At 46.3% G+C, this 24,255-nt stretch overlaps 1 protein-coding gene, 1 long non-coding RNA gene and 1 other non-coding gene across 3 annotated transcripts; 1 reads left to right on the plus strand and 2 right to left on the minus strand.

The window, feature by feature from the left end:
• Positions 1-11,404: 11,404 nt before the first annotated feature.
• On the minus strand, positions 11,405-11,476 carry Trnag-gcc. Its single transcript has one exon. It is a non-coding gene; the product is annotated as a tRNA-Gly (tRNA).
• A 28-nt stretch (positions 11,477-11,504) lies between these two features.
• On the minus strand, positions 11,505-12,540 carry LOC120847498 (the record flags this gene model as incomplete). Its single annotated transcript, XM_040219293.1, has 1 exon — positions 11,505-12,540. A coding segment is annotated over one exon (885 nt), but the record flags the coding sequence as incomplete, so codon positions are not given.
• A 6,458-nt stretch (positions 12,541-18,998) lies between these two features.
• Positions 18,999-22,047, plus strand: LOC121838008. The gene is made up of 3 exons (XR_006078391.1): positions 18,999-19,375; positions 20,295-20,495; positions 21,013-22,047. It is a non-coding gene; the product is annotated as an uncharacterized LOC121838008 (long non-coding RNA).
• The last annotated feature ends 2,208 nt before the right edge of the window (positions 22,048-24,255 follow it).

Genomic DNA, 24,255 nt, shown 5'->3' on the forward strand with positions numbered 1-24,255 from the left:
CCTTTAAAGGGGTACTCCGCCGATTTCTACATGGTCCCCGATTTGCTTGAAATTTTGCTAAACTCGCCAAACAACATCGCCAAAATAGTATCCCAAATATTAGGTCAAAATAATTTTTTTTCACGAAGTTATTGAATTTACAATTTTGGTCCTCACCGTGTTTTTCAAACTGAAAGTCTCTACTGGCAACAATGAAAAGGTGACGTCATTGGAAGTGCAGGGGTTCACTCTTTGGACTGTAGAATTTGTTCCCAACTGATTTGAAGCAGTTTCATGGTGTCAAATGAATGCCTTGAAAGCTCGCTCCAGTCCCCGCGCTCCAGCACGGAACAAATAATTGGCATATTCTATTTTTTAGACAGCTCGCCCGACTGGCAAGCTGAACTTCCACTGACGTCACGGCCCTGAAAAGGGCGGGTATATTTGAATGCCTGTTTTTGCATCATTTTCATTTGCCGATTTTGCAATAACTATTATGAATTTCACGATATTAAATAGCATTCCAGAAAGGGTAAAGGCCTGGGAGTCAGAAAATATAGTTAGTTGAGGTAGCTCAAAAATCGGCGGAGTACCCCTTTAAGGCAGCGAGAAAACCCGCGCGGCCCGCCCGTAAAGTCGCAAGGCATCTCGATCGGCATTATTTTCTTCTAAACAAAAACTTGGTCCCCGCGCCATTCTTCGCGGCTTGTTGCGATCCAAACGAACTAATTAATCTGAAGCGGCACATTTATTCACGTCCGATGCCACGGTTTCGCGCCCCCCTCTTCTCTCAGCAGCGCGCCGCCAACTCAGCGGGACCCAGATATCCCCGTCTTGCCTTTTGAGCGCGGCAACGTCGCAGAATGAAGGACAAAACGATGACTATTACGTCAGCAGTCAGCTGTTATAGCGAGATGATCGTCTACAAGAATTGTGCGTACCTGCATAACGATAAGCTCAGCTGCAACCAATGCAGACGACGCGCGCCTTTCGTCGTCGTTCACAAATGTATGAGACGGTCCCTGCTACTGGCCCACGTGACCTTGAATTCTCCGCCGTGTCTGCGTGTGCGCCTCACCGGGAAACCGACGTCGCCTCCCTTGCTCACGAAGAGCAGAAAGGATGTTGGGAAAAGGCGACAGGAGACAATGGGGGAGGGGAAGATGGACGCCCCACTTCTGTGGTCAGCGCTTTCATCGTACTCACGAAACTTCGAGAGGCGCGGTCGTCGAGGGCACGGCGGTGGGCAACAAAAACGGGTGCGAACGTCGCGGGGGATGAGTGCTTCCCGCATGGGCGGCAGCCGGCGGCGTGAGGAGAACTTTCGTGCCGCTGTGTGGCCCGGCCACCCAAAAAGCTCGGGAAATCTTATAACTGCTCGAAATAGTATGAAAGAGCACGCGACCTTGAGGCAAAACGCTGAGGTTCACCGCTCCTCACGGTAAGGTAAGGAAGGCGCCGTGTGGCGTTCGCTATGTGGGAGCGTCTTGCTGCGAGCGGCATTCGCGCCCAAGTTTTCTCGCCCGTGTCACTGTGCCTTAAAGTACCGCGGAAACCCATTTCGATTGCCTGTTCTAGTTCGTGCTCGGGCCCATAGGGAGACTTAAGCCAAACGGAACAAAGCAGTGTCCCTACTAAACCGGTAAAAATACACAGCACTCACCTTACGTCAGAAATCGTCTAGCCGGGAAGACCAACGTCCACGAGGAACCGTTATCCGGCATCCATCTTGAAAAATAAGCTCCGCACTAAAATTAATACCGCAGAAAACACGGCGCGCGTTTATCCTTGCACTAAAATTTCACATAAATATAGATTTATTCTCTAAATACATAAACAAAATATTAATGTGTCAAATACGTTCTCAGAACCGCTTTTTGTGAAGTGGAGAAACACTTGGTTATCCAAAGAGGTAAAAACAAAAATTGTCTGTTTTTTTCTTGAACAGGTTTCGGTTAAAGACCATTAACAGACTTTTTCTGTATGACAACAGAAAATGTCTGTAAAAATGCTTGTAATTTTACACACATTTTTTACAGTGTAGGTTACCACTGACCTGAAAAAACTGAAAGAGCCTTGCGCTCCATTTCCCTCTGTGACATACTCTGGTCTGGTGTACGTCGGTGGCTATCTGGTGAAACTCATTAGTGAGTTTGAGTGCAACGCCTGTGTTATGCTGTTGACTACGAGTAACAGAGGTGATGCTCTGTTCGTCTTATTGCAAGGCCAGGATAAAGCGGACTCCATTATCTAAATCCTAGGTTCCTCACACTTCTGGACAACATGGTTGCTTTTTTTTTTTTAAAGGTTGTTAAGCGCCTTCCGCGTACAATTGTGCACGAAGTTCTGCAACTACTCGTTGCACCCTATCTTGAAGACGCGCCAATCCTAAGTTGCCCAGAGGGCATTGACAACAGTCACTCAAAGCGCTTGGCTGGTTTAATTTGCAACAAGTTCCTCAGAATACTTTTGATTATCCATGCAAAGACGGTCACGGACAGAAACGAAAAATCAGCTGGATATGTGCACCTGCCTTCGAGGAAGCACTTTAGGCTGTAATGTGCACTGTGCGAAAACTGTACAGACTATACACCCTCGTCTAGAGCAGCTGACCGACTTCATTGGCGGCCTATGAAACGATGATGCATAGATTGGGCCTGCTTACATTTCACGAGAGAGTACAAATTATTCATCATTTAAAGTTCCTCCACGTAGAAGGGGTTCGTCTTCTCCCGTTGAGTTGCAACAGAAGTCCTGGAGGTGAAGGCGAGTATAGTTTTTCCGCAATTGCTTTCGTTGTTTCTACTCACTACTTTTTACTCCCGAATCTCTCGGAGATGTGCCTCAAACATTCACCGTTTTGGGCTCATCAGAATCGCATTAGAGAGTGGCTGAGAATCTGAAAGTAAAGATTAGGTGTCAAAGGCTATAAAAATCTCGGCCGCAAGTTGCGACAGCGCTGGGATACACTGTCAGGCGCGCTCTGTGCACACGGCAAAGGATAGCCCAGGGGTGAGGTGACAGCGCCTCCCGCGAATTGCGGCGGGAGGTGGCGATTGCCCCAATTGCAAAGGCCGTAAGAAGAGGAAGACAGCGCGCGCTTCCAGTCCGGCCGTGGTTGAATAGACCATTTGCTATATTACCCAAGCATTAAGGAGAATGCAAGGATTGGTGTTCCACGCGCCACACGCGTGCACCCGGGCCCCATGCCCCCCCCCCCCCCCCCCCCCCCCCCCCCCTTGGCTCCGTGCCTGCGTATGATATTCAGGCGACTACGTTGGTGGTTGAACGATCTGGCTGCTACTTGGCAGCAAGAGACATCCAGGAGGGGCTAGTACAGCGGCAAGACTATGGACGCCCCGACGGGTGACGAGGCAAGAATGATTGACTTTTAGGTTTATGTTTAATGAATCATAGAGCACAAAATCAAAACTGGAAAACACGAACGGCGAAAGAGGCGCGCGGGTTGGATCTGGCGCTTATATCAGCACAAATAGCACTCGTGATGACGCACCAATCTAGTAAAAGCCAGTTATTACACTGCCACTCAACTGCAACCCGCGACTAAATTGGAAAGTTCACGCGCTACGTGCGTACAGCAGGAAGATCACAACCGCGACGGGTACAGCTCAGAAATTCAACCAGTCAGAGAATGAGAAAATCAGTTCTGGCAACACAGTCACATACCTCTGAGCATGTTTACCCTGTCGATCCTCGGTCTCAGTGTTCAATGGTTCAGTACGATCAGATATACAAGTCATTTTTTAAAAATAATCTTAACAATAAAATACGGCAAAAAAGAATATCCTTATCTCATTTCGGCAAACACTCACGTCAAACCAAACCCACGGAGAACCAGTGCTGCTTTTTGCGCTGACAACATTTTTATTCCACCAATTTACACGAATAGCACCACGGATGTGGTCTTGGTGGATCTCAAAGGATCACGAAAGCTAAGGAAGAACATAATTTATAGTATTTCTGTAGTTATCTAAGTTCTCAATATCATTTATGACTGCCTGCACGTGAATATCGAATTTGAAAGTGACCGCCCCCCTCGTCACCTGTAGAAAAGTGGTCATTCCACAGCGGTTTTGGTGTCGTGACTTTGCCCAAAAGCTAGTCACTCGCCCTTTCGGGTAGTCAAAGCCTCCGAAATGCAATTTTGACTACCCAGGGCAGTCATTTTTCCTTAGAGTGTAATATTTGCCCGTGATCATGCATTTTGTTGAAATGTAGGTATTACAGTAAGTTGCGTTTAGAGTCCAGAACGTTCAAGTATACATCCGTGACAATGGCGGAAAGCATTGCACCTGCTGCGAAAAAACATACTAAGTGTTCCAGCAATAATTGACAAAAAAAAAAAAAAACTTTTACCGATGGGCAAGGTGAGAAACAAGGAAACACTTTTTGGGAACAAACTGCCATCCGCAGCAGACGTCAGGGGGTTGGAAACAAATAATAATACCTAATTAATGTACTAAAACTTTGAAATTAACTTTGTATTTTTCAGTTTGTGAAAACAAACACATGGTTGCAATGAGAAACTGGTGGGCCGTCATCAGAAATCCTAAAGCATTAAATTTTAAAAGGACTTACGCGAAGTGCGGGTGTGCGCCAAATTTACTACTGGTACCAGAGGCGCAAGGCTAACAATGCGCAAGCGCGGATGGAAAAAAAAAACATTTTGCGCGTTTTCGAATTGCTAATTCCCTGTCTGCGCCACCAAGTGGTAACTTCAGCGCACTCCCCCCCCCCCGCACACACACACACCACGCACGCACGCACACACGAGCGCGCGCACACACACACGCACGCACACACGAGCGCGCGCACACGCACGCACATACGCGCATACACTCGCACGCACGCGCACACACACACACATGGAGCTTCACGCGTAGTTTAAGTCTCGCAAATTGGGTGATTTAGGGATTTTCAAGGACTTTCTACAAAGTTCTTAGTGAAATCATATTTCCTTTCGCTAAAACGATATAATCAGTAAACTATAGGTATTTTTTGGGCCAATTAGTGTTCCATCTCTAATGTCCGTCATGGCTGGCAGTTGGTTCCCGAAAAGTGTTTTTCTTTTCCTCATCCAGCTCATTGATAGGAATTGTTTTGCAAGTCTTCGCTAAAACCCTGGTATAGACAACCCTCAAACTTGCCAATTGTAAACCTAAAATAGATTTGTGCTTGTTTCCCTTAAATACTGCCGCATTTACAGTAAGCATACAAGAACAAATTGTGCCATAGGCTTGTGTAAAATATTTTGGAACCCTAAATAACTTTACCATGCTGATTACACATTTTCAGCTAGGATGTTTTCGGGTGGTGGTTTTTAGCCTTCAACAAGTTTTTAGGTGAAAGCGCTACCTCCCAGCACCACTAAGGGCGTTCCTTGGCAGTAACGAACACCTCGTTGGTTTTTAGATTGGAATGGATAAACAGGGAGTGTACAGTTTGTTTCACACTTGCATGTCTACAATTAGAGCGATAAGAAAATTTTACGAGCCGATATCTATACAAGAACTAATCGGAATCGAAAAGTGAAGAACATTTTCTTCCTTTTAGCGTTCATGGTATTACAGATTTGATTCAATTGGTGTGTAAAGCATTTCAACAACTGTGCAATCATATTTTCTTTTCGTTTGAGATGGTCTTTATATAAACAAAAATAATAAGCCACCTCTGAAATCTGCCTAAGGTCAGCAGAATATGCACGTTGAAAATGACAATAACACCGCAACACCAGCTGGATGGAAAATCCTTTGAAAACAACAGCTTTTCACGAGGCTCACTTTGACCTTGGAAATATGGTCGTGTAGCGACGAAAGATTTTAGATGCAAATATCCTTCCACGCAGCCTCTCGCGCTCTACGTCACTGCCCTTTGTTTACTCACTGCTGCAACAACAACAAGTATGACTGACGCCGCTTCGCTATTTCTGAAATGACTTTCGTAGCTGTCGTCATGAGCGTCATTTATCATTCTAGAATTCGGACTAAAACACACCAGAACCTTGATACGCATGATGAACACGAGTGTCTTCAGTTAGTGCGTTAAAACTGCAAGAAATATAAGAAAAATACCATATCGAATAAATCTGGTTAGTTTAGTTTTTATTAGGGCTGAGCAATTTTTCTAATAACCTACCGATTAACCGATTAATGCTTTGAAGGATATTATTATTTTTTAACCGGTTAATGGGTTCAATTTTTGCAAAGCAAAATAAAATAAAAATTACAGGCTTTCACCACGCAGCCGCACACGAGTACACCTGCATGAAGGGCAAACTTTAGGTGAAATTTTGACCTAAAGTAAATTGGTGGGGCGTGATTTGTAACTCTAGAAAAGCGCAGAGGGTTATAGGTGTCGCGGTCGCTTCAACGTCCTGCGACTGTCCGCTTAGCGCAGCAGGGACTATTGTGAACCATCCAGACATATACGTAATGCTTACTTTTTCGGTAACGAGTAACCTATCCAGTTACGGAACGAGTGACGTACACCCGCAGGCGATATGAAGGTGAACGCCGGACCGTTGACCGGTCCGTGCTATCAGCGCCATGACGCGGTTGCCGTAGCGGCTCGCTTTCTTATCGCGCGCTTCACCGGGAGTTGGTGCCTGGATCGAGCGCTGTTCTCAGCTCTGCTACTAGTCCCAGCAGAAAGCGCGAGGATCGGGGAGGAGCCTTTCAGACGTTATTGGTAGACAATGTGATTTAGTAGTTTTTTGTTTTTTTTTGTTGTGATGTGGGCTAAACCGGAAGGCTGCGGAACAAATAAAAAACTAACTTATACTTTCCGCTTCTCGAAAAGAAGAATACGATTTTGTTCCATTTGTGTGATGGCAGCAACCACGTCGCACTTGCGACGATGTTATATTAGCCACATTACAAAGAGGGCATCATTATTCATCCTTTTCGATGATTAACACATTGCAGTGGACGCCAAAATAATTTGTTAGAAGTTAGGGCTCTGCTGGAACGCAGAGCCCTAACTCTGCTCGTCCAACTGGGTGCAGAACGTAGACTCGTCGCTGAAGATGACGTGGGTCCAGTCCTCCACAGTCCGATTCTGAAGAGAATGGGCGAAGTCAAGCCGCAGCTGCTTGTGCCTTTCAGTCAGCAGCGGCGATTGGCAAGTTACACGGCTGTATAGGCTAGCTTGGTAGAGGCGTCTCCGATTCCCCTAGCAGCGCGGAAAGGGTCGCCCAAGGCTGCTTCGAGGATGTGACGGTCCTCTGTTGCTGGCAGTTGCACGGGGACAGCGACGGGGGGGGCATCGTCTAAGCGTCCATCGTGATCCCGAAATGCAGCAATAATCCTTTGGACGGTTTTGACGGGCCTTCCAACTCGGCGCGATATTTCCCGCCGTGAAAGTCCTTCCTGAGCAAGGACAACGATCTGAACGCGCTCATCCCTTAAAACTCGAGGCGGCATTTCTGCTGAAGCGCTCGAAGACGAACAGTGAACTGAAAAATAAATGTTTAATGGGCGAACTTGTGCCAAACCAAATAAGTAAAGAAAGAGCGTCGAGGCATCAGAAAAGCAGGCGGCGATTCGGCGGCGTAACAGAGAGCGAGAGCGAGACTGACTCGACAAGGTCGCAGGCAGCTGTTTATCTACAGTGCGTCGCTATCTCGAAAGTTCGGCAAAGAAAGTTCGAGCATCGCGCGCTCGGGTGAGGATGACCTGGCACTTTCGAGAACAAGAAAGCGGGGAAAGTTCCGTCTGGTGCAAGAATGTACGCGAATCTTCTAGAAGCCCGTGACTGAGCGTTGCTTGCTCGGCCCTGTGGGCGGCAATATTTATTGCTGAATCACAGCCCATTTCACATTTGTTGCAGTTATTAGCAATCGCTCATGAATGAAGAAAGCGGTTGAGTCACGTATAAACCATGTCAAACAACGTCCGCTCTAGTTCACTTGCAATGTGCAAATCGTTTGCCGGCAATGACGTGGGCACGGCGACCACAAAAAGCGATGCCGAAATCGGAAACCCACTTCTACACTTTCAGCAGGGAGTAGCAGCAGAGCTGAGAAAAGCGCTCGATCCACGTACTTACTCTCGGTGAAGCGCGCGATAAAAAAGCGAGCAGCCACGGCAGCCGCGTTATGGCTCTGATAGCACGAACCGGTTAAGGCTCCGAACCGGTCGGGGGTCCGGCGTTCGCCTTCATATCGCCTGAGGGTGTACTTAGTTACTTTCAAGGAATAGTAATGAGTCAGGGTATTTTGTTACTTTTCAAGAGTAACGTGTACAGCACCGTTTAAACAGACTCGTTTTAATTCTAACCTGAGTAGGCGTCTATTGCAACAAAGGCGTGAGCACCGTTGCTGGGGTGTCTATCGTTGCCGTAGGTCGGCATTTTAGAGCCCCTTCATTCACCATCACATCACGAACAAAATCACGTCTCCAAATTCATTCGCATTCACGTCACAAGGTACTCCGACCTCCCAAAGTCACAGCCCTTCACATCCCGGCGTTCAGCCACGCCAAAACTTCATCCCCTTCACACCACGGCTTTCAAACTCCGCCGAGAATTCATCCCCTTCACATCACGGCGTTCAACTGCGTCAAGAATTCATCCCCATCACATCACCGCCACCTCCGAATTCACGGAGTCATTCACCATCAGATCACCAATTCACGAAGTCATTCACTATCACCACGATTTTATAGGAATTCACCATCGTGAATTCATCGGAATTCGCCATCACATCACGAATTCACCATCACTTCACGAACTCATACCAATTCACCATCACTTCACGAATTCATCCGAATTCACCCTCACTTTACGAAGTCATCCGAATTCACCATCACATCATGAATTCATCCGAATTCACCATCACCTCATGAATTCATCCGAATTTACCATCACATCATGAATTCATCTGAATTCACCATCACATCATGAATTCATCCGAATTCACCATCACCTCACGAAGTTATTCACCATTACAGTCCACACGAATTCACCGGAATTCACCATCACATCATGAATTCCGCAGAATTCACGAAGTCATTCGGGTTCATTCTGACTAAATTCGACTTCACGGCTGGTAGCCCTTCACGAGTTCGCTGTTCTTGCGGAATAGAACTGTGGCGCCTTTTTGTGTCCGCCACTTGAAACCAGGACCTTACTCCGTCGGGGAAGTGGGCTATTTCGAGTGCGCGAAATGCAAAGCACATTGGTAGAGCGCCAACCCAGCCAATGCCGCGCTGCGATCGTGTCACGTGAATGTGCTCCGTTGCCCCGCTGTGGGATACAGGAGCTCAATTGATTCGCAAGGAACCGCTCAGAACAATGGCAAAATTAAATGCCAAGTGCCAAAGAAAACGACTAGCCCCCTCCCCTCACCTTACAGCTGTTACTGCGAAAGTGCTAGACAAAGGGCCACCGCGCTGAGGCGCGCCCGGCTACGCAGCGAGACTGGTGCCCAAACCGCTAAGGTCAAATGGGTCCTTGTCGTTTGCGGTGAAGGATGAAAACAATCAGCAAGGAAGCAAGCACCTGCGTAACATGGTTTGCGCCTATTCTGAATTCATAACCATATTCACTATCATGTCGAGAATTAAGCTCACGGTGTTACTTCCCATCACGAACTTATCAAGTTCACGAGCCACTCACATCACAAATTCATCGCGTTCACGAGCCATTCACCATCACGTCACGAATTCAATGAGTCATTCACATCACAGTGAAATCTATTCAGTTCACGAAGTCATTCACAAGAACAACACATCATGAGTTCATTCAAATTCACGAAGTCATTCACCATCACACCACGACTTCATTCAACATCACATCACGAATTCATTCAAATTCACGAAGTCATTCACCATCACATCAAGACTTCGTTCAACATCACATCACGAATTCATTCAGATTTGTGAAGTCATTCACCATCACATCACGACTTCATTCACCATCACATCACGAATACATTCAAATTCACGAAGTCATTCACCATCACATCACGACTTCATGACTTCATTCACCATCACATCACGAATTCATTCAAATTCACGAATTCATTCACCATCACATCACGAATTCATTCAAAGTCAGAAAGTCATTCACCATCACATCATGATTTTTTCCAATTTCAAGAATTCATTCTGGGCCATTCAGATTCATGCCGTGAACGTGAATGAAGGTGAATGAGCGAGTTCATGAATGAATTTGCCGAGGTCGTTGCTAGAGTGTCCTCCTCCCCCTCTTTTTTTTTTTCCTCGCCCCGTTGGGCGTCCAGGCGAGCGGATGCAGGCGGCACGGCCATGTCAGCGCGGCGCGGCCATTTCACGACTCATAAGAAGTGGTTAGTTCTGAAGTCGCTTGGATACTTCTTTTACAAGTAATGACAACCATTACATATGACAAAGCATATTTCTCTGGAACAAAATGGCGACATTCAGTTTAAACCTGCACCGTCACGCAGCGCTTCAAAGGATGTCGCTACATGTAGGAAGCTGTTATCTAGGGACTGTACTTAGGTGTGCATAACCTCTCTAGGTATTTCTCTAAATAAAACCCGATTACTTTTTTTTTTCGGTTTCACACGCTCAATTATATACAAAATGTCCCCCCCCCCCCCGCCCCCCCCCCCCCCCCCCCCCAAAAAAAAATACAGTGCTGTTGTTTCTTTTTTACAAAAAAAAAAAAAAAATAAAATAAGGTTACGCATTTCCGAACGCTCGTTCTCCACCCAAAGATAGTGCTAGAGGTCCGAGCCAGATGTCAAAGTTTCAGCCAGAAACCGATATTTTATTCAAAAGTTATAATAGATGTTTTTAACATTTCAATGCGAAAATGGAGCCCATTTTCACCCGCTTTCGGTTTCTAGTGCCATAGAGCTCCACGTATTCCAGAGCTCCGTGGGCGACCATTTTCTCATTGACATTTTAAAAGAACTCACTTATAACTTTCGAATAAAATATCGGCTCGTGCTGAAAATTTGGCATCTCGTTCGGAGCTCTAGTGCTACCTTTGAGCGGATATTGAGCGTTGGGCGATTCGCAGTTTATTTTTGCGGTTAGAAAAACCCTGTAAATTTTTTTTGGGACAACTCAAAATAAAGCAGTGATAAAGTCCAGGCGAGCTGATAATTAATCGACATCTTGTTATCGCTAAGATAGGAAACGATAAAAAAAAAAAAAAAAAAAAAACAACGGACGAGCACAACAAAATCTCAAGATTGAGATTTTGTTGTGTTCGTCCGTTTTATTATCGTTCCCCATCTCGATGTTTACAAGATGTCGATAAAAATTAAGACAGAATTGAGAGATGTTTTCACCTCGATTCAGGTAACGCAGACGTCCAGCGTGTTCACGCCTAAAGCATGTACACTAGGAATCGCTTGCACGACACAAAAACGTCATTATAAAAAAGTGCAAAAAACAAAAACAAAAAAAAAAGATGCGTCGGCCGGGAATCGAACCCGGGTCAACTGCTTGGAAGGCAGCTATGCTAACCACTATACCACCGACGCATTTTTTTTTTTATTTATTACATGGAAATATTAGACAACTGCAAGACAAAAACATGGTAAGGTTATCACATCCCAATTTCCATTACATATGATTCTCTATCTTATACTCTCATAGGCTCATTGTCGTGAACAGACAGAAGGAACAGAAAGGAATATTAAATAAATACAAAATGCACGTGCTAAAAGTCAGGTAGATTAATGCATCGATCAGAAAGAACATACCAATCTGGCCGCTCGTCAAGGTAGTTAAATACATTTCGTACATGCGTTACGGTTTCAATGAAATTTGATTTGGTAGATCGGGGAGGGTCCGCATTCCTGTCAATCATTCTTGTTTTCCAGAGGCTATGCAACCCCATTAATGTAAACAGATCGTAAGGAAAGCTATCATTCAATTTTAAGGGCAAAAAACGTATTGTGTAAGCATTGATATTCAAGTCTTTTTTCAGTGTCCTTTGTAGGACATCCCAGAAAAGGTAAGCATCAGTGCAGAAAATAAAACAATGCTCTATAGTTTCCGGTTGGTTACAAAGGCGACAATTGATTGACCACGGCACAAAAATTCCACGTTCGCGAAGCCAGGGTTTTACAGGTAACGTAGAAGTATGGAGCTTAAAGAAGAATGACTTTGCTGTAGGCGAGACATGTAATTTTCGGACACGCCTGAGGACATCTTTTCCAGGGCCTTCACTATATATGCTTCGATACAAAGGTTCAGGGAACGTTATGTCAATCAGATCAGCATATAAGACTTTGCGTGAAACCGTAAATAAATGCTCCAAAGAAAAACGAGCTGTTAGAAACTCAATCGCGCTCACTACTTCTTTGAGGTACCCCACAGGACGTGATGTGCTTGCGGGTATCGTTGTAACCACCAAATAAGGTAATGCACTCGCGAGTTCCGTCTGTAAGTAAGTGCGAAGGAAATGATGAGATGCAGTTTTGAAGAATAAAAATCGAGATATTACTTGCTTTAGAAAGATGTGTATGAGTCCGAGACCGCCGACATCGATGGGGCGAAAGAGGTTATCACGTCTTGTAGGTTCCCAATTGGAACTCCATATAAAAGTAGGAAACACTCTGTGGAATTTTTGAATATGGCTTCTGGTACAGCAAATCACTTGAAGTATATACCAAAGTTTGGCGGCGAGAAACATATTGCAAGCCTTAGCTCGCCCGAAAACTGACCACTGGTTGGATTTCATCTTGTCAGCTTGACATTTGATTTTCGACACCCGTTCAGTCCAGTAATGACCATTGTTACGGATACTGTTAAGAGGAACTCCTAAGTACTGAGGGGCAATGCAGCTCCACGATATTTCAGCATACTCTGATGGTGTTGTGGCCCATTGCCCGCACCAGAAACCTACGCTTTTCTCCTTATTAACGAGTGCGCCGGTTGCGTCACAGAAGTTTTGTGTTATTGTAAGGACATTGTCGACGCTGCGTTTATCGGCACAAAAGAAAGCTATATCGTCTGCATATGCCAATACTTTAACTTCAGAAGAGTAGAGACGGAAACCTTCCACGATAGGGCTGTTAAGTACACTTAAACATAGGGGTTCTAAATAAAGCGAAAATAAAAGCGGTGATAGCGGACATCCTTGTTTGACGGACGATTCCAGACTAATTCGATTTGAAAGTGAACCGTTAACTATGAGCCTGGTGGCACAGTTACGGTAACATAACTTAACACCCTTTAAAAGTGTTGGTCCTGGGTTTACATGACGTAAAATAGCTAACAGGAAAGCGTGGGACACGCGATCAAATGCCTTAGCCAAGTCTACCTGAACCATGGCGACTTGACCGGCATGAAGAACGCAGCTTTCTATCACTGAACGCGCAACGTGGATGTTAGTTTGTATACGTCTCCCCCTAATCCCACAGGTTTGGTGGTCTCCAACAACAGATGACGTGACACACTGTAATCGTTTTGTCAAAATTTTAGCAAAAATTTTGTAATCTACGTTGCATAAACTAATTGGTCGATAGCCTTCAATGAGCTGTAATTTGTCTGGGTCTTGACTTTTAGGGATCAACACAGTATGGCTCTCATAAAATGACGGCGGTAAAGTTCCCATCTCGTACGCCTCCAAAAACACCTCAAGTAGGAAAGGACATAGCAAGTCCTTGTATGTCTTGTAAAACTCTGCAGGGAGCCCATCAGGTCCTGGTGTTTTAGAATTTGGCAACTCGTCTACCGCGCATCGAACTTCTTCCAATGTTACTGGTCCACTGAGGAGATCTCGCTGAAGCTGCTTTACCTCGGGCATTAAAGGGGTCATGAAACGCTTTTCCAACTTTTTCCTGTTTAGCTTTCCTCCTCAACTCATAAATCGCGCATTCCACCAAAAGAGTTAAACAAGACGAAAAAGGGGAGACCCCTCTTTCTCGCACTGTCGCTTGTGTAATCCGGACACATCCATTCTCCCCCTAGAAGATTAGCCCGTCGCTCAAAATTCACACAAAAGTTGCTTTCCCCACCCCGTTCATTCCGAAGCTGACAGTGCTGTTGAAGCTACGTACTCGTTGGGCCAGCCACACTTGCCACGTGAGCGTGACAAATGTGGCTGCAGAGAATGAAGTCAGGTGATGAAAGGGAGGCGGCTGATTGGTCCGGCAAGCGCGTAGCTTCCACCACAATGTCAGCTTAGGGGTGAAGGGAATAAGTGAGGTCCGGTTGCGTGTGACGTCAGTTTGGACCCGATGATGCGCTTTTGGGACCGCGGATGTATCACAGTGAAAAGGCAGAGAGGTCGCGAAGGGGAGGAGGTACGAAATAGTCCGCTCTGTTTTCAAATTTTCGCACTGAAAGTCAGGCTTTTGACTTTCTACCTTTTTTCGTTTGGTCCACTGAACAATGTGCTATTAGTAAAATCCCAATCTAAAATGATTTATCCCAACCCAAAAATCGTTTCATGGGCCCTTTAAAGAAACCAAGTTTTTTGCCAACTGGATGTCTAAATGTTGCGTTTTTCCAAAGAGACTTTTGTAATGCAACTCAAATGCCTTCATGATGATTTCTTCATTGTCTGAGAGTGTCCCATTACATTCTAAAACTCTAATTTTCTTTGAAAGGCCGTTACGCCTCTCATCATCGAGTGCTCGGCGCGTGGGTGTCTCTGAGGACAAGAAACGCCTACACCGGGACCGTACTAGTGCACCGTGTAAACGAATGTGCTCGTATTGCTGTAGCTGACATTTTACACGAAGAATGTCTTCTTGGAACATACCAGGTGTTTCGCACTCCAACTCGTGAAGCATGCATAGATTTTTCAAAAGTGTAGCTTCTTCCTTCTTTGCATGAAAGGATGCAATGCACGCGCATTCGATTGCTTCATTCTTAACTTCCTGTTTGAAGGAGTCCCACTGAGCAAATATGCCAAATTTCTGATTCGTTGACACGTGATTAAAACATTCGCGGACACGTTTCTGAAAGTCTTGGTTGTCTAGCAGTCTTGTATTTAGTTTCCATAAAGCCCAATTTGGTTGTGCCTTTCGCGGTGCGTCTGTTCCAAAACGGATCTTTACAAGGCAGTGGTCCGAAAAAGAAACTGGTTTTACGTCATAAGCAGTCACGTGTGAAATCAGCGAGCTTGAGACGTAAATACGATCGAGTCTCGCATTACTTGAAGCATGAAGGTGAGTGAATCGGAGAGTAGTATTTTGGGAAGCTCCGACGTCAAAAAGGTGATAGTCGTATGCAAGAGTGTTTAGTATGTCGGAACTTCTATCGGGCCTTGCAGAAGGCACTGACCTGTCTTTTATGCTACACACACAGTTGAAATCTCCAAATAAAACAATATGTTTGTCGGTGCTGAGAAATGGGATCAGGCTTTCAAAAAAAGAATGACGCTGTCTAACGTCATTATAGGCATATATGCAAATTAATCGCCAGTAGGTACCGTATAAAAGAAAATCGCAACATATGAACCTTCCCTTATCGTCGACAGTGTGAGAAAGTGATGAATACCCTAAGTTCTTGTTCAAAAACAAAAAACACCCTCCCGACAAGCCATCAGCATGACTGACGCATACCTCGTAATGTGAGAGGAAGGGGTCCAGTGCACGAGCAGTATCCTCGTCAGACGATATCTTTGTCTCTTGAACAGCAACAAAGTCAAGATGTTCCTTTAAAAGGAGCTTGTACAATTGAGACTGCCGTGCACGTGAACACAGTCCTCTCACGTTAATGGTAGCGAAGCTGAGGGGTGATGTCAGGAAGGTTTCTAGTTAGGGTGGAAGCACATCGTCATCGTTCCTCACGTCCAGAGCTTCAGATTGCGACGTCTTGTTGCAGAGGAACTCTCGCACCGCAGTTGGCTTGCGTTTCACCTCACTTCCCTCGTCGTTCTTGCTCTCGGCAATGATACCTGAGGCGGAGGGCTGCGCGTTACTTGTCGTCGTAGGAGCAGGTCGTTTCACCGATGTGCCAGTGGACGTCGTGGCGCGTTCGCGTCGGGCAATTGCTTGCTGGCACGGTAACTCAGGTGGTGCGTTAAGGGATGGAAACTCGCTATCCGACCAATCTCTCTTCGTTTCCGTGACACACTCGGTTGGTGTTGACAGTCCTGGCAAGGTGCTGGCAGACTCGGGGTCAGAACGAAGTTCTTCTGGTCGCTGTGTAGACGTTTCCGACTCGGTCCTTTGTGTCTTGATAAGGGAAGAGGTGATGTCCCCTGTGGCATCAACAACTTCGCTGATGTTCATAAGATGATCGTGGACAACATCGTCTGCTAGGCTTCTCGACTGCCTCAGCTTGTCTGCGTAGGTGGTGACGCACTCACTCGCGTCGTGTCCGTAGCGTCGGCACTCGCCGCATCTCGGGACTCTGCACTCACGACGGATGTGACCAATTCTGTTACACCGAAGACACAGCGGTGGCCGACCAGGGACGAGCACCAGGCTTCGACAGCCGAAGACCGTGAGCTGATGTGGAATATTCGTTGCATTCATTCCTTCTCTAAGTGTCAGGGTCACCTCTTTGTTGAGCGTTTCCATTTGCTCCATTCCAGAGCACTTCCATTTTTCTCGTACAATGGAACGGACCGTGCCAAAAGGCGCCAGTGCCTCTTCGATTCTCTGGTTTTCCATGTGTACAGGTAACCAGAGAAGTTTCAGCTTCACATCTCTGGTGTCGGGATCGATGATGAGGCATCTGCGTCCCTTCACGGTAAGCTCCATTTTGTTTACAAGCTTAGTTTTACTTAAGGCGTTTGCGCACGTTACCATCCAGACATGGCTCATCTGAAATTGGCCTATTCCGATGATATCTTGGGCGTCGACAACATCTCGTAAGGCGTCACGGAAGTCTGGGGCTCGGTAGGGTCGTGCGGCGAGATCGCCATGAAGAAAGACGGAGTTCAGGCTCAAGTTACCTGTGGGTAGACGAGGTAGCACGGTCCGGTATTCATTGGTCAACATTTCAGTAGTACTGGCCGAAGCCTCAGCGGTTCCCCGGCCGGTGGCCGGTATGTTTTCCTTGGAGAACATCGAAAACACGACCGTTCTCAGCGGCGTCTTCTTCTTTCTCCATACCACCGACGCAGACGTAAGATGGCCGAAATGCGTCCCGTCAAACGGGCTCGAGAATACTCCCCTTGCGTAACGGCTGGTCTTAGAACGAGGTCACTTCCTGTTCAGTCTTTTGGCCGTTAAAGGGATAGTGAAGCGAAACTTGAAATACACCTATTATGGTCAGAAATAGGTTTAATATGATCAATAATAGCCGTAAATCATAATCGGGCGTTTGTATTTTGAACGGATGGCTATATTTTTCACCCTGAGGGGCCCGATTGGGCGCGCGCTCAAAAATCAGCCATCGGAGAGCGCGTTGCGTCTTGGGATATTGGGCGCATTCGTGACGTCACTTGTGCCACCCGGGAAAGGCTACGACGTGGATGTTGTGGTTACGAGCGTTGCCACTTGGTGTCGCGTCGACGATTTACGACCTGTGACAACGTGGCCGTTTGAGATGTGCAAGGGCTGCACGCACGCTGCACCACGGCAAGTCGGCCACCACGGCACAACTGAGAAAACCAGCTCTGAGGGCGGATTCTCAAAGCGAACTTACGTCGAAAAAGTGCGTACGACAAATTTGAGAGAGAACCCGTATTCTCGAAACGAAATTGTCGTAACTTCTGCGCAGGTTACGACAGAATCCTACGACAGCTCTGCAGCTTTTACGATCAAATCAACATGGCCGACAGCGTCGCTCAGTTACTTAGTAGCGACGACCAACGGACATTTATTTTTCTACGTGCTCTCCTCGTGCGTCCCGACTTCAACCAGCAAGAAAAAAGGAAGGAGCACTTGAAACAGGCCACGACGATCAAGAACGCAGGATCCACAATTACTCGAGAAGAGCTACAACGGCCAGGATTCTACCGACCAAGCGAGCTCGGCAGAATATAGTAGGCCTAGCAGCAACACCGACTCGGCGCACCGTTCCTTCGGCGGTCCTTGGCCAAGAACGTCTGCCCATGACCGGCTGGCCTGCTAGATGGAATATGCCCGCGTGTCCCTTGTGGACCCTTCCCGGATGAATAGTTTGATCCCTGAACTAAGTTTTAGAGGTCAATCTTTTCCCCTTGTCATTTTCATCTCCTTGTGTTCCGAGACAGCGGTGACGAACGCCATACGGATTACCTTTGCAACACGGTATGTATACTTTGTTATTAGTATGCCATTTTTATTTTGACACGACACTAGGTCACTGTCGAGCTACAGCAGTTCGTGGGAGCTACGCGATTGTCGGTCCAACCTTTCTTTGCCGAGTGTCATGTCAGTATCGAGTTGCAATCGCAAAAGATCGGTCCAGAAGTGCTTACCGAAACGCGGTCTATAACAGAGCGAATCCAGCACTTCGATCAAACGCGCGTGTCCGCTTCGAGTGTGAACAGGTATTTGCGTGGCTTTTGCTGACACTCGCGTAGTTCAAACATATCTTTTTTAACGTCGGCTCGCAACTCGCAGCAACTAATACCGGCCGTGCCAGAAGCACGCTCGGGTGGTGTCGTGCAAAGAGCCGCAACAAGAACGAGCTCACTGTGGCCAACTACGCTTTGGCTTTCTCCGCCAAGTTACGGCCGTATTCTTAAACGGGCCTCGACTCGACACTCCACCTCGACTCACTGGAGTGGAGAAAAGCAGCTCGCCTCCACTCGAGGAGCCATCGGGCTTCACAGACGCGCCTCGCCGTTTCCTCGGCTGAGGAGCTCCTCGAGAACACTTCCTCCACTCGAGGAAACTCGAGGAGACGTGAAAGGCGTCTGGTTACGAGGTTATAGTAAAAAACGAAGTTGAAAACAATATTGTGGTGTGAATTATGAACATATTAGTTCATTTTATTTGAAGGGACACATTTTACTAACATTGAATTGGGAGTCTGCAAGATTTCTGCTTCGCAGCGCGCATGTTTTATGCGTTGCGGCCGGTTTTCGGACAAACAGCCACAAGCGTTCTCCAGTCTGGCAACGGTGGCGGCCACTCTCCAGCTTTTGCGTCGTAGAGGCAGCTGTAGCTCGCTACCGTCGTTCGTCTCTGCGTCTCGCCCGTTCTTCGCCGTCTCACCTCGTCTCACCGCTTATCTGCTTCGCTGTCACCGCCTAGAACGAGCATTTTCACCCTTCCTCTTTCTTCAGAGTCCTACTAGAGTGCCTTGCCCTACAACGATGTCGGTCAGCGAAGGTGACAAGAAGGGGCGAGTGGTTCCACGAAGGAGGGGAGCTTCTTCGTCGTTCTACTAACAACTCCCCGAAAGAAGCTAAAATTGACGCGTAGAAGAGTCTGCACGAAGTATAAGCGCCAGCCGCATGTCCGCCCACGAGTGTTGGGACAACGGTAAACCCAAGTGGAAGAAAACAGACTCCGAGAAGAATCAGGGCATCCACGCAACAGGTGTGTAAGCAATTTCTATATTCGGGCAGAATAACGCAACGGGTTCGCAAAATCACTTGACAGGACGTGTGTACTAAATAACTCTGCAAGGGACTTTGCTGTGGCCACCTGCAGCAGGTCCAGCACATTACTGTCGAGGCCGTAGGTGGGCAGTGACGGTGAATTGTCGCTATCTTTGGTGATTCTTATGCCGACATCGACAACTTACTTTGCGTGTTCTGCTATATCCAAGCGAAAATTACGCTGCGAACGTTCTGGTTGCGCCACACTACCTTAGCCTCCGGCCCCTTTCTTGAGATTAGAGAGGCAACCTGGACGTATAAAGAAAAACGCGACGCACGAAACTGACACTAGTGCACGTAGAAGTTACGCTATGTAGGAGTTTCGACTATGTCAATTAGACGTAGCACCTAATCTCCTTGTGTGCTAATCTTTTGAAGAAAAAAAATTTTGTGCAGGTTTAATTGACTACCAGCTCTCATTTCTTAATTGTAACCTCCTAAGAAATGCCATTATGTGAACAGTCCAGTTGTTGACAGATGTCTTTTTTCAGGTGTCCATGTTAGTGTGCAACCATTGTCACTTATTTGCGAGGTTAACCAGCGCATTGTACTGGCATGATTAAGCTGGCACAAATTTAATATGGGTAGAAGTATACATTATTGATTTGAAAAGTTGTGTGTCTACAATATGACTGTTGTCGATGATCACATTAAGCTACTCCAGTATTTTCCATGCATATCAAGAAACAGCACAGGTATGACATCACTTGTTTCGCCTTTATTTCTTGCAGTTAAGTGTCGAACAACAAATTGTACCGCATAAGTTGTAGTATGACTTGTTTTTCTTTCTGCGTTGTGCTCTGTACATCTCAACTCATGGATGCTGTCACAGGATATTCTTCCGCCTTTCATTGCAGGAGGGGGCACTGGTGTCGCACCCGCTGAACAATGAGCCCGTCCCTCCACCTTGTGGGGGCACTGGTGTCCCACATGGCAGTGCGGCTGCCAAGCCCGTACAACAGTGGCAGCGCCCGCGCTGGTTGGCCGGTGCTCTCAATGCTGCCAGCCGCCATTCCCGAAGCCCCAGTGAACGAGCATGACGACTGGCATGATGCCTGGTAAAAGTTTTCGATTGCATTTGCTACGTACCCATGATGGTTAGTTGCTACTTGATCACACAGCTTCTAATGTTTATTTATAAAAAAAAATCTGTCTATGCTCTTCCGTTTATAATTTCGATTTTGGCATACTGTCTCGTAGGAACGCTAAAAACTGTGACAATGAGCCACATTTTCATGAATGCGACTTGTTAGGGGTGCCACATAGGAACACAGTAAATTCCTTGGGTCTGGATAATGACATGTTTTTTGACGAATACTCCACACGTGTGCCCGAGGGCCGACAAGGTCCGAGATGACAGCGCTGTTTCTTTTGACGGTTTCGCCATTTGGAGTCTGCCCTGCCGCTACTGACAGTATCACGGAAAGGAAAGGGTCAGAATAAGGAAGGTAAACTTTCATGTTTACCAACAGTTGGCATTTAACATTTCTGTAATGAGGTCGTTGTGACAGTTCAGTTCTCCGGTGTCTTCACCGTGCCTGTAACACTCGGCGTCAATGTGTTGTGCTTGCCTAGATTCACCTGCCTCACCGCTGCTGGACTGGGGTGGCATCATGGAAGTTGCGGTTGCTGCGCCACCAACCAAGCCCCCGCCTCCTCTACCTCCTCAGCTGCCATGTGTGGCTGTCCGAGTGAAGACAACTAAAGGCCGCACCAACTGGAGGAGCTGCACCTGCTGCAGGTGGAGCTACGTCAGTGTCAGGTTGCCTATTAATAGACGCAGGCCCAGGTTTTCCATCAGCTGCAGCGTATCAAGCTGGTTCGTACTTGTGCTGCTTCAGCTCAACAAACTAATCACGCTGCAACAACTGCTTGTTCTCGGGGCCCAGCCACAACAGCTGGCTGATTTTTTTCGATTTGTTTCATCTTCCTCTTTAGTAATTACAATGTTTTACATTCTCTTTTGTGTTTAAGAATGCTTTATTAAAGTCTGTAACTTACTTCATTTTATCCCTGACCTGAAGTTGTTACAAGTATTGACCGTATCCTGTTCAGTAAAGCCTAGCATTTTTTTAACTTGTTTCTCGATTGGCTATTTGTAGTGAACATTTTATGCAAAAGGGCAGTTACGTCACCTTTAAATCTATTCTTTTAAAACTTAAAAAGGAACCAAGTATTTTTTTTTCTTACTAATTACATTGTTTGTTTAGACAACGGGAAGTTAGTCAGCCCCAGTGAGCAACTTATCTCCACTGTAGAAGAGATATTCAGCCAGTGTCGTACCACAGCTATCCTGGGGTCTATAACTTAAATCACAGTAGTGATACACAACCGCATGCTGTTACAATGTTCATCCACATCGATACAGGCAGAGGCAGAGATTGAACTCAAGATTCCTATGTTCATCTGTGCGAGCTTTCACTCCACGTGCTCCAAGCTGTGATCCGTTAATGCAGTCGACCACTGATCTCCTTGATGGAAATTAGGAATCTGTTTGAATGTACAGCCAGGTGTTTCCTAAACATTGCCACTGTTATTTATGTAATGTCTCTTTTATTATTGTGTAGTCCATGTGCAGCCTCGCTCATTAAATGCTGTTGTCATAGAGTTTTGCCATAGTTTTCATTGAGTTAAGACGTCTCATTTCCTCTCCGGGGGTTTGTGCCTCGCAATCCTCTATGAACTTGCACCGCCTACCAGAGTAAAGTCGACATAACATTGACGAGGCTTGCCCACTGCCTTTTCATTGCGGAGGTGGCGCCGTGTCACAGAGATTTTGGTTGCTTGTCCAAAGATCTCCAGGTGGTCAAAATTATTCCTCAGTTCTCTGCTGGGGCGTGCCAGACGCCCGTCGTTGGTTTGGCACGTAAAACCCCCAAATTCGACTTCACTGCCTTTTCACTGCACACTACTACAGTGCCGACGTAGCAATTGGGCCCAAGTTTGCAGCTGACCACACAGTGATAGAGTAATTGAGCAGCGGTTCCAGCTAAACCCTGGTACGGTGCTCACCTCATTCATGCTCGCATTCAGTAATACGTAGTGTGATGCCATTAGTTTGACTGCATGGGCCCTGCATGCTTGTGTAAGTAACTGTTAGGTAGGACACCCTTGACTGACTAACATCCGAAGGTGTCCTCACAAGGAATTGCTGCGCTATTGTAATATTTATTCTAACCGAAAGCTCTTCATGTGGGGTCACAGCTGCAAGACATCATTTCAGACATTCTCATGTATAAGTTTATTTTGAACAAATGTGCACTGAACAACTCGCTGAGAAGTCTCGAGTCTGAACACGGCAAAATTTTGAGTTATTTTAATGTAATTACCTGAGGCTTCTCACGTTCTTTGTATCCTGCTTCCCCCCTGCTTTGTGTGATGACAAATATTGAATTGTTCTCGAGCAAAATGTTTCCACAACAAAGAGGGCAAGTTGGTCTTGCTTCTTTTGGAAGATTGATAAAACAGCAACCACCAGCATAGTTTCAAACACTGTCGTCCAGCGGGAACCTGAGTAGAACAAAGACATTGCAACAATCTGTGGTGACCAACTAGCTGAGAAACCGGCGGATTTGTTTCGGTTCAAATTAGAAAGTGTGTGGCCATAGTATAAGGTTGATTTGTTTCTGGCCCGATTGCATTTTGAGCTTTAACATGGCCAGTGACTTGATTCTTCGGTGACCTAAGCTAAAAAGGACATGCTCTAGCTGCATTCAGTTCCTACTGGAAACACCACACAACGAGTTGAGCCCACACCCATGCCCCGTTGAATGTGTCCACGGGGTCTGGAGTTGATGGGAGATGAGACTGCCTTCAGCATCGTCAGGGGGGGGGTGGGACTGGTAGAGCGGGAAGTGGCTCGTTCTGCAGGTGGGCCAAGTTTTGCAGTGCATGTCCACCACAGATCATCACAGCTGACTATTCAGGCTTGTGCTGCTAGCACATGTCGAGGCACGGAAAGTGCCTAGATTTGCTGCACGGAGTTCCTAGTCCAGAAGTGGGCCTTTTGGTACCTACATAAGACAAAAATGAAGAACAGTACAGCACAATTATTGTTTGAATAGAAAATGTGGGACTAGTTTGTGGAGTAGTGTATGTCCGAATATTGCTCAGACTACTGTTTTCGATAGAAAGTGCTGTGTATGATAACACTCTTCTTCAGATGTACACACACAGCTTTTTGTCGTGAGTGGATAATGTCCCTTCACGCACATCTTAAGCTTCAGAAAGTCTCTTTTAGATGGCTGCAGGCATCAGTCCGGTTCGTGTGGTATGCTGTACGATATGGACTTTGGTACTAGTTGTATTTTCAGTACACCCTGCTGCTTGCCGAAGGATGTCAACCTGCGAATGGTGTGGTATCGGCGTATCTTTCCTACATTATTGTATATTTCTGTGGACTCGTAAGCCGCGGTCTCATTTAAGCAACAAATGCCGAGAACCAACAAACAAACAACCTCAATGAACGACAAATGCTATTAAGCAGTGGGTGTTCGCCGTACAGTTTGGTTTACACGACACAAGCACATGCAGACACAAACTGTTTACATATGGGACTGTTGTAGTTAACAATTGCACAGACAACTTAGTGAATGCCAATAAATGAATGCTTTCATCTGTATGTAGAAAGTAAACATTCGCTCATCATTTTCAATTTTAATTTAATTTTATTTTAAGTTTTCATGTCTGAGAATCTGACGATCAAAAAGATTCATCTGGGCTGAGACTGTGTTGCAACACACATCGTCTGATCCCACATTCACTGGAAATGTGCTTTGGCCATGATCATTCTTGCAAGGAGGGTGCGCTCGGGCCGCT

The sequence above is a fragment of the Ixodes scapularis genome, unplaced genomic scaffold, assembly GCF_016920785.2.
Source record: "Ixodes scapularis isolate PalLabHiFi unplaced genomic scaffold, ASM1692078v2 PGA_scaffold5__190_contigs__length_132052651, whole genome shotgun sequence".
Lineage (NCBI taxonomy): Eukaryota > Metazoa > Arthropoda > Arachnida > Ixodida > Ixodidae > Ixodes > Ixodes scapularis.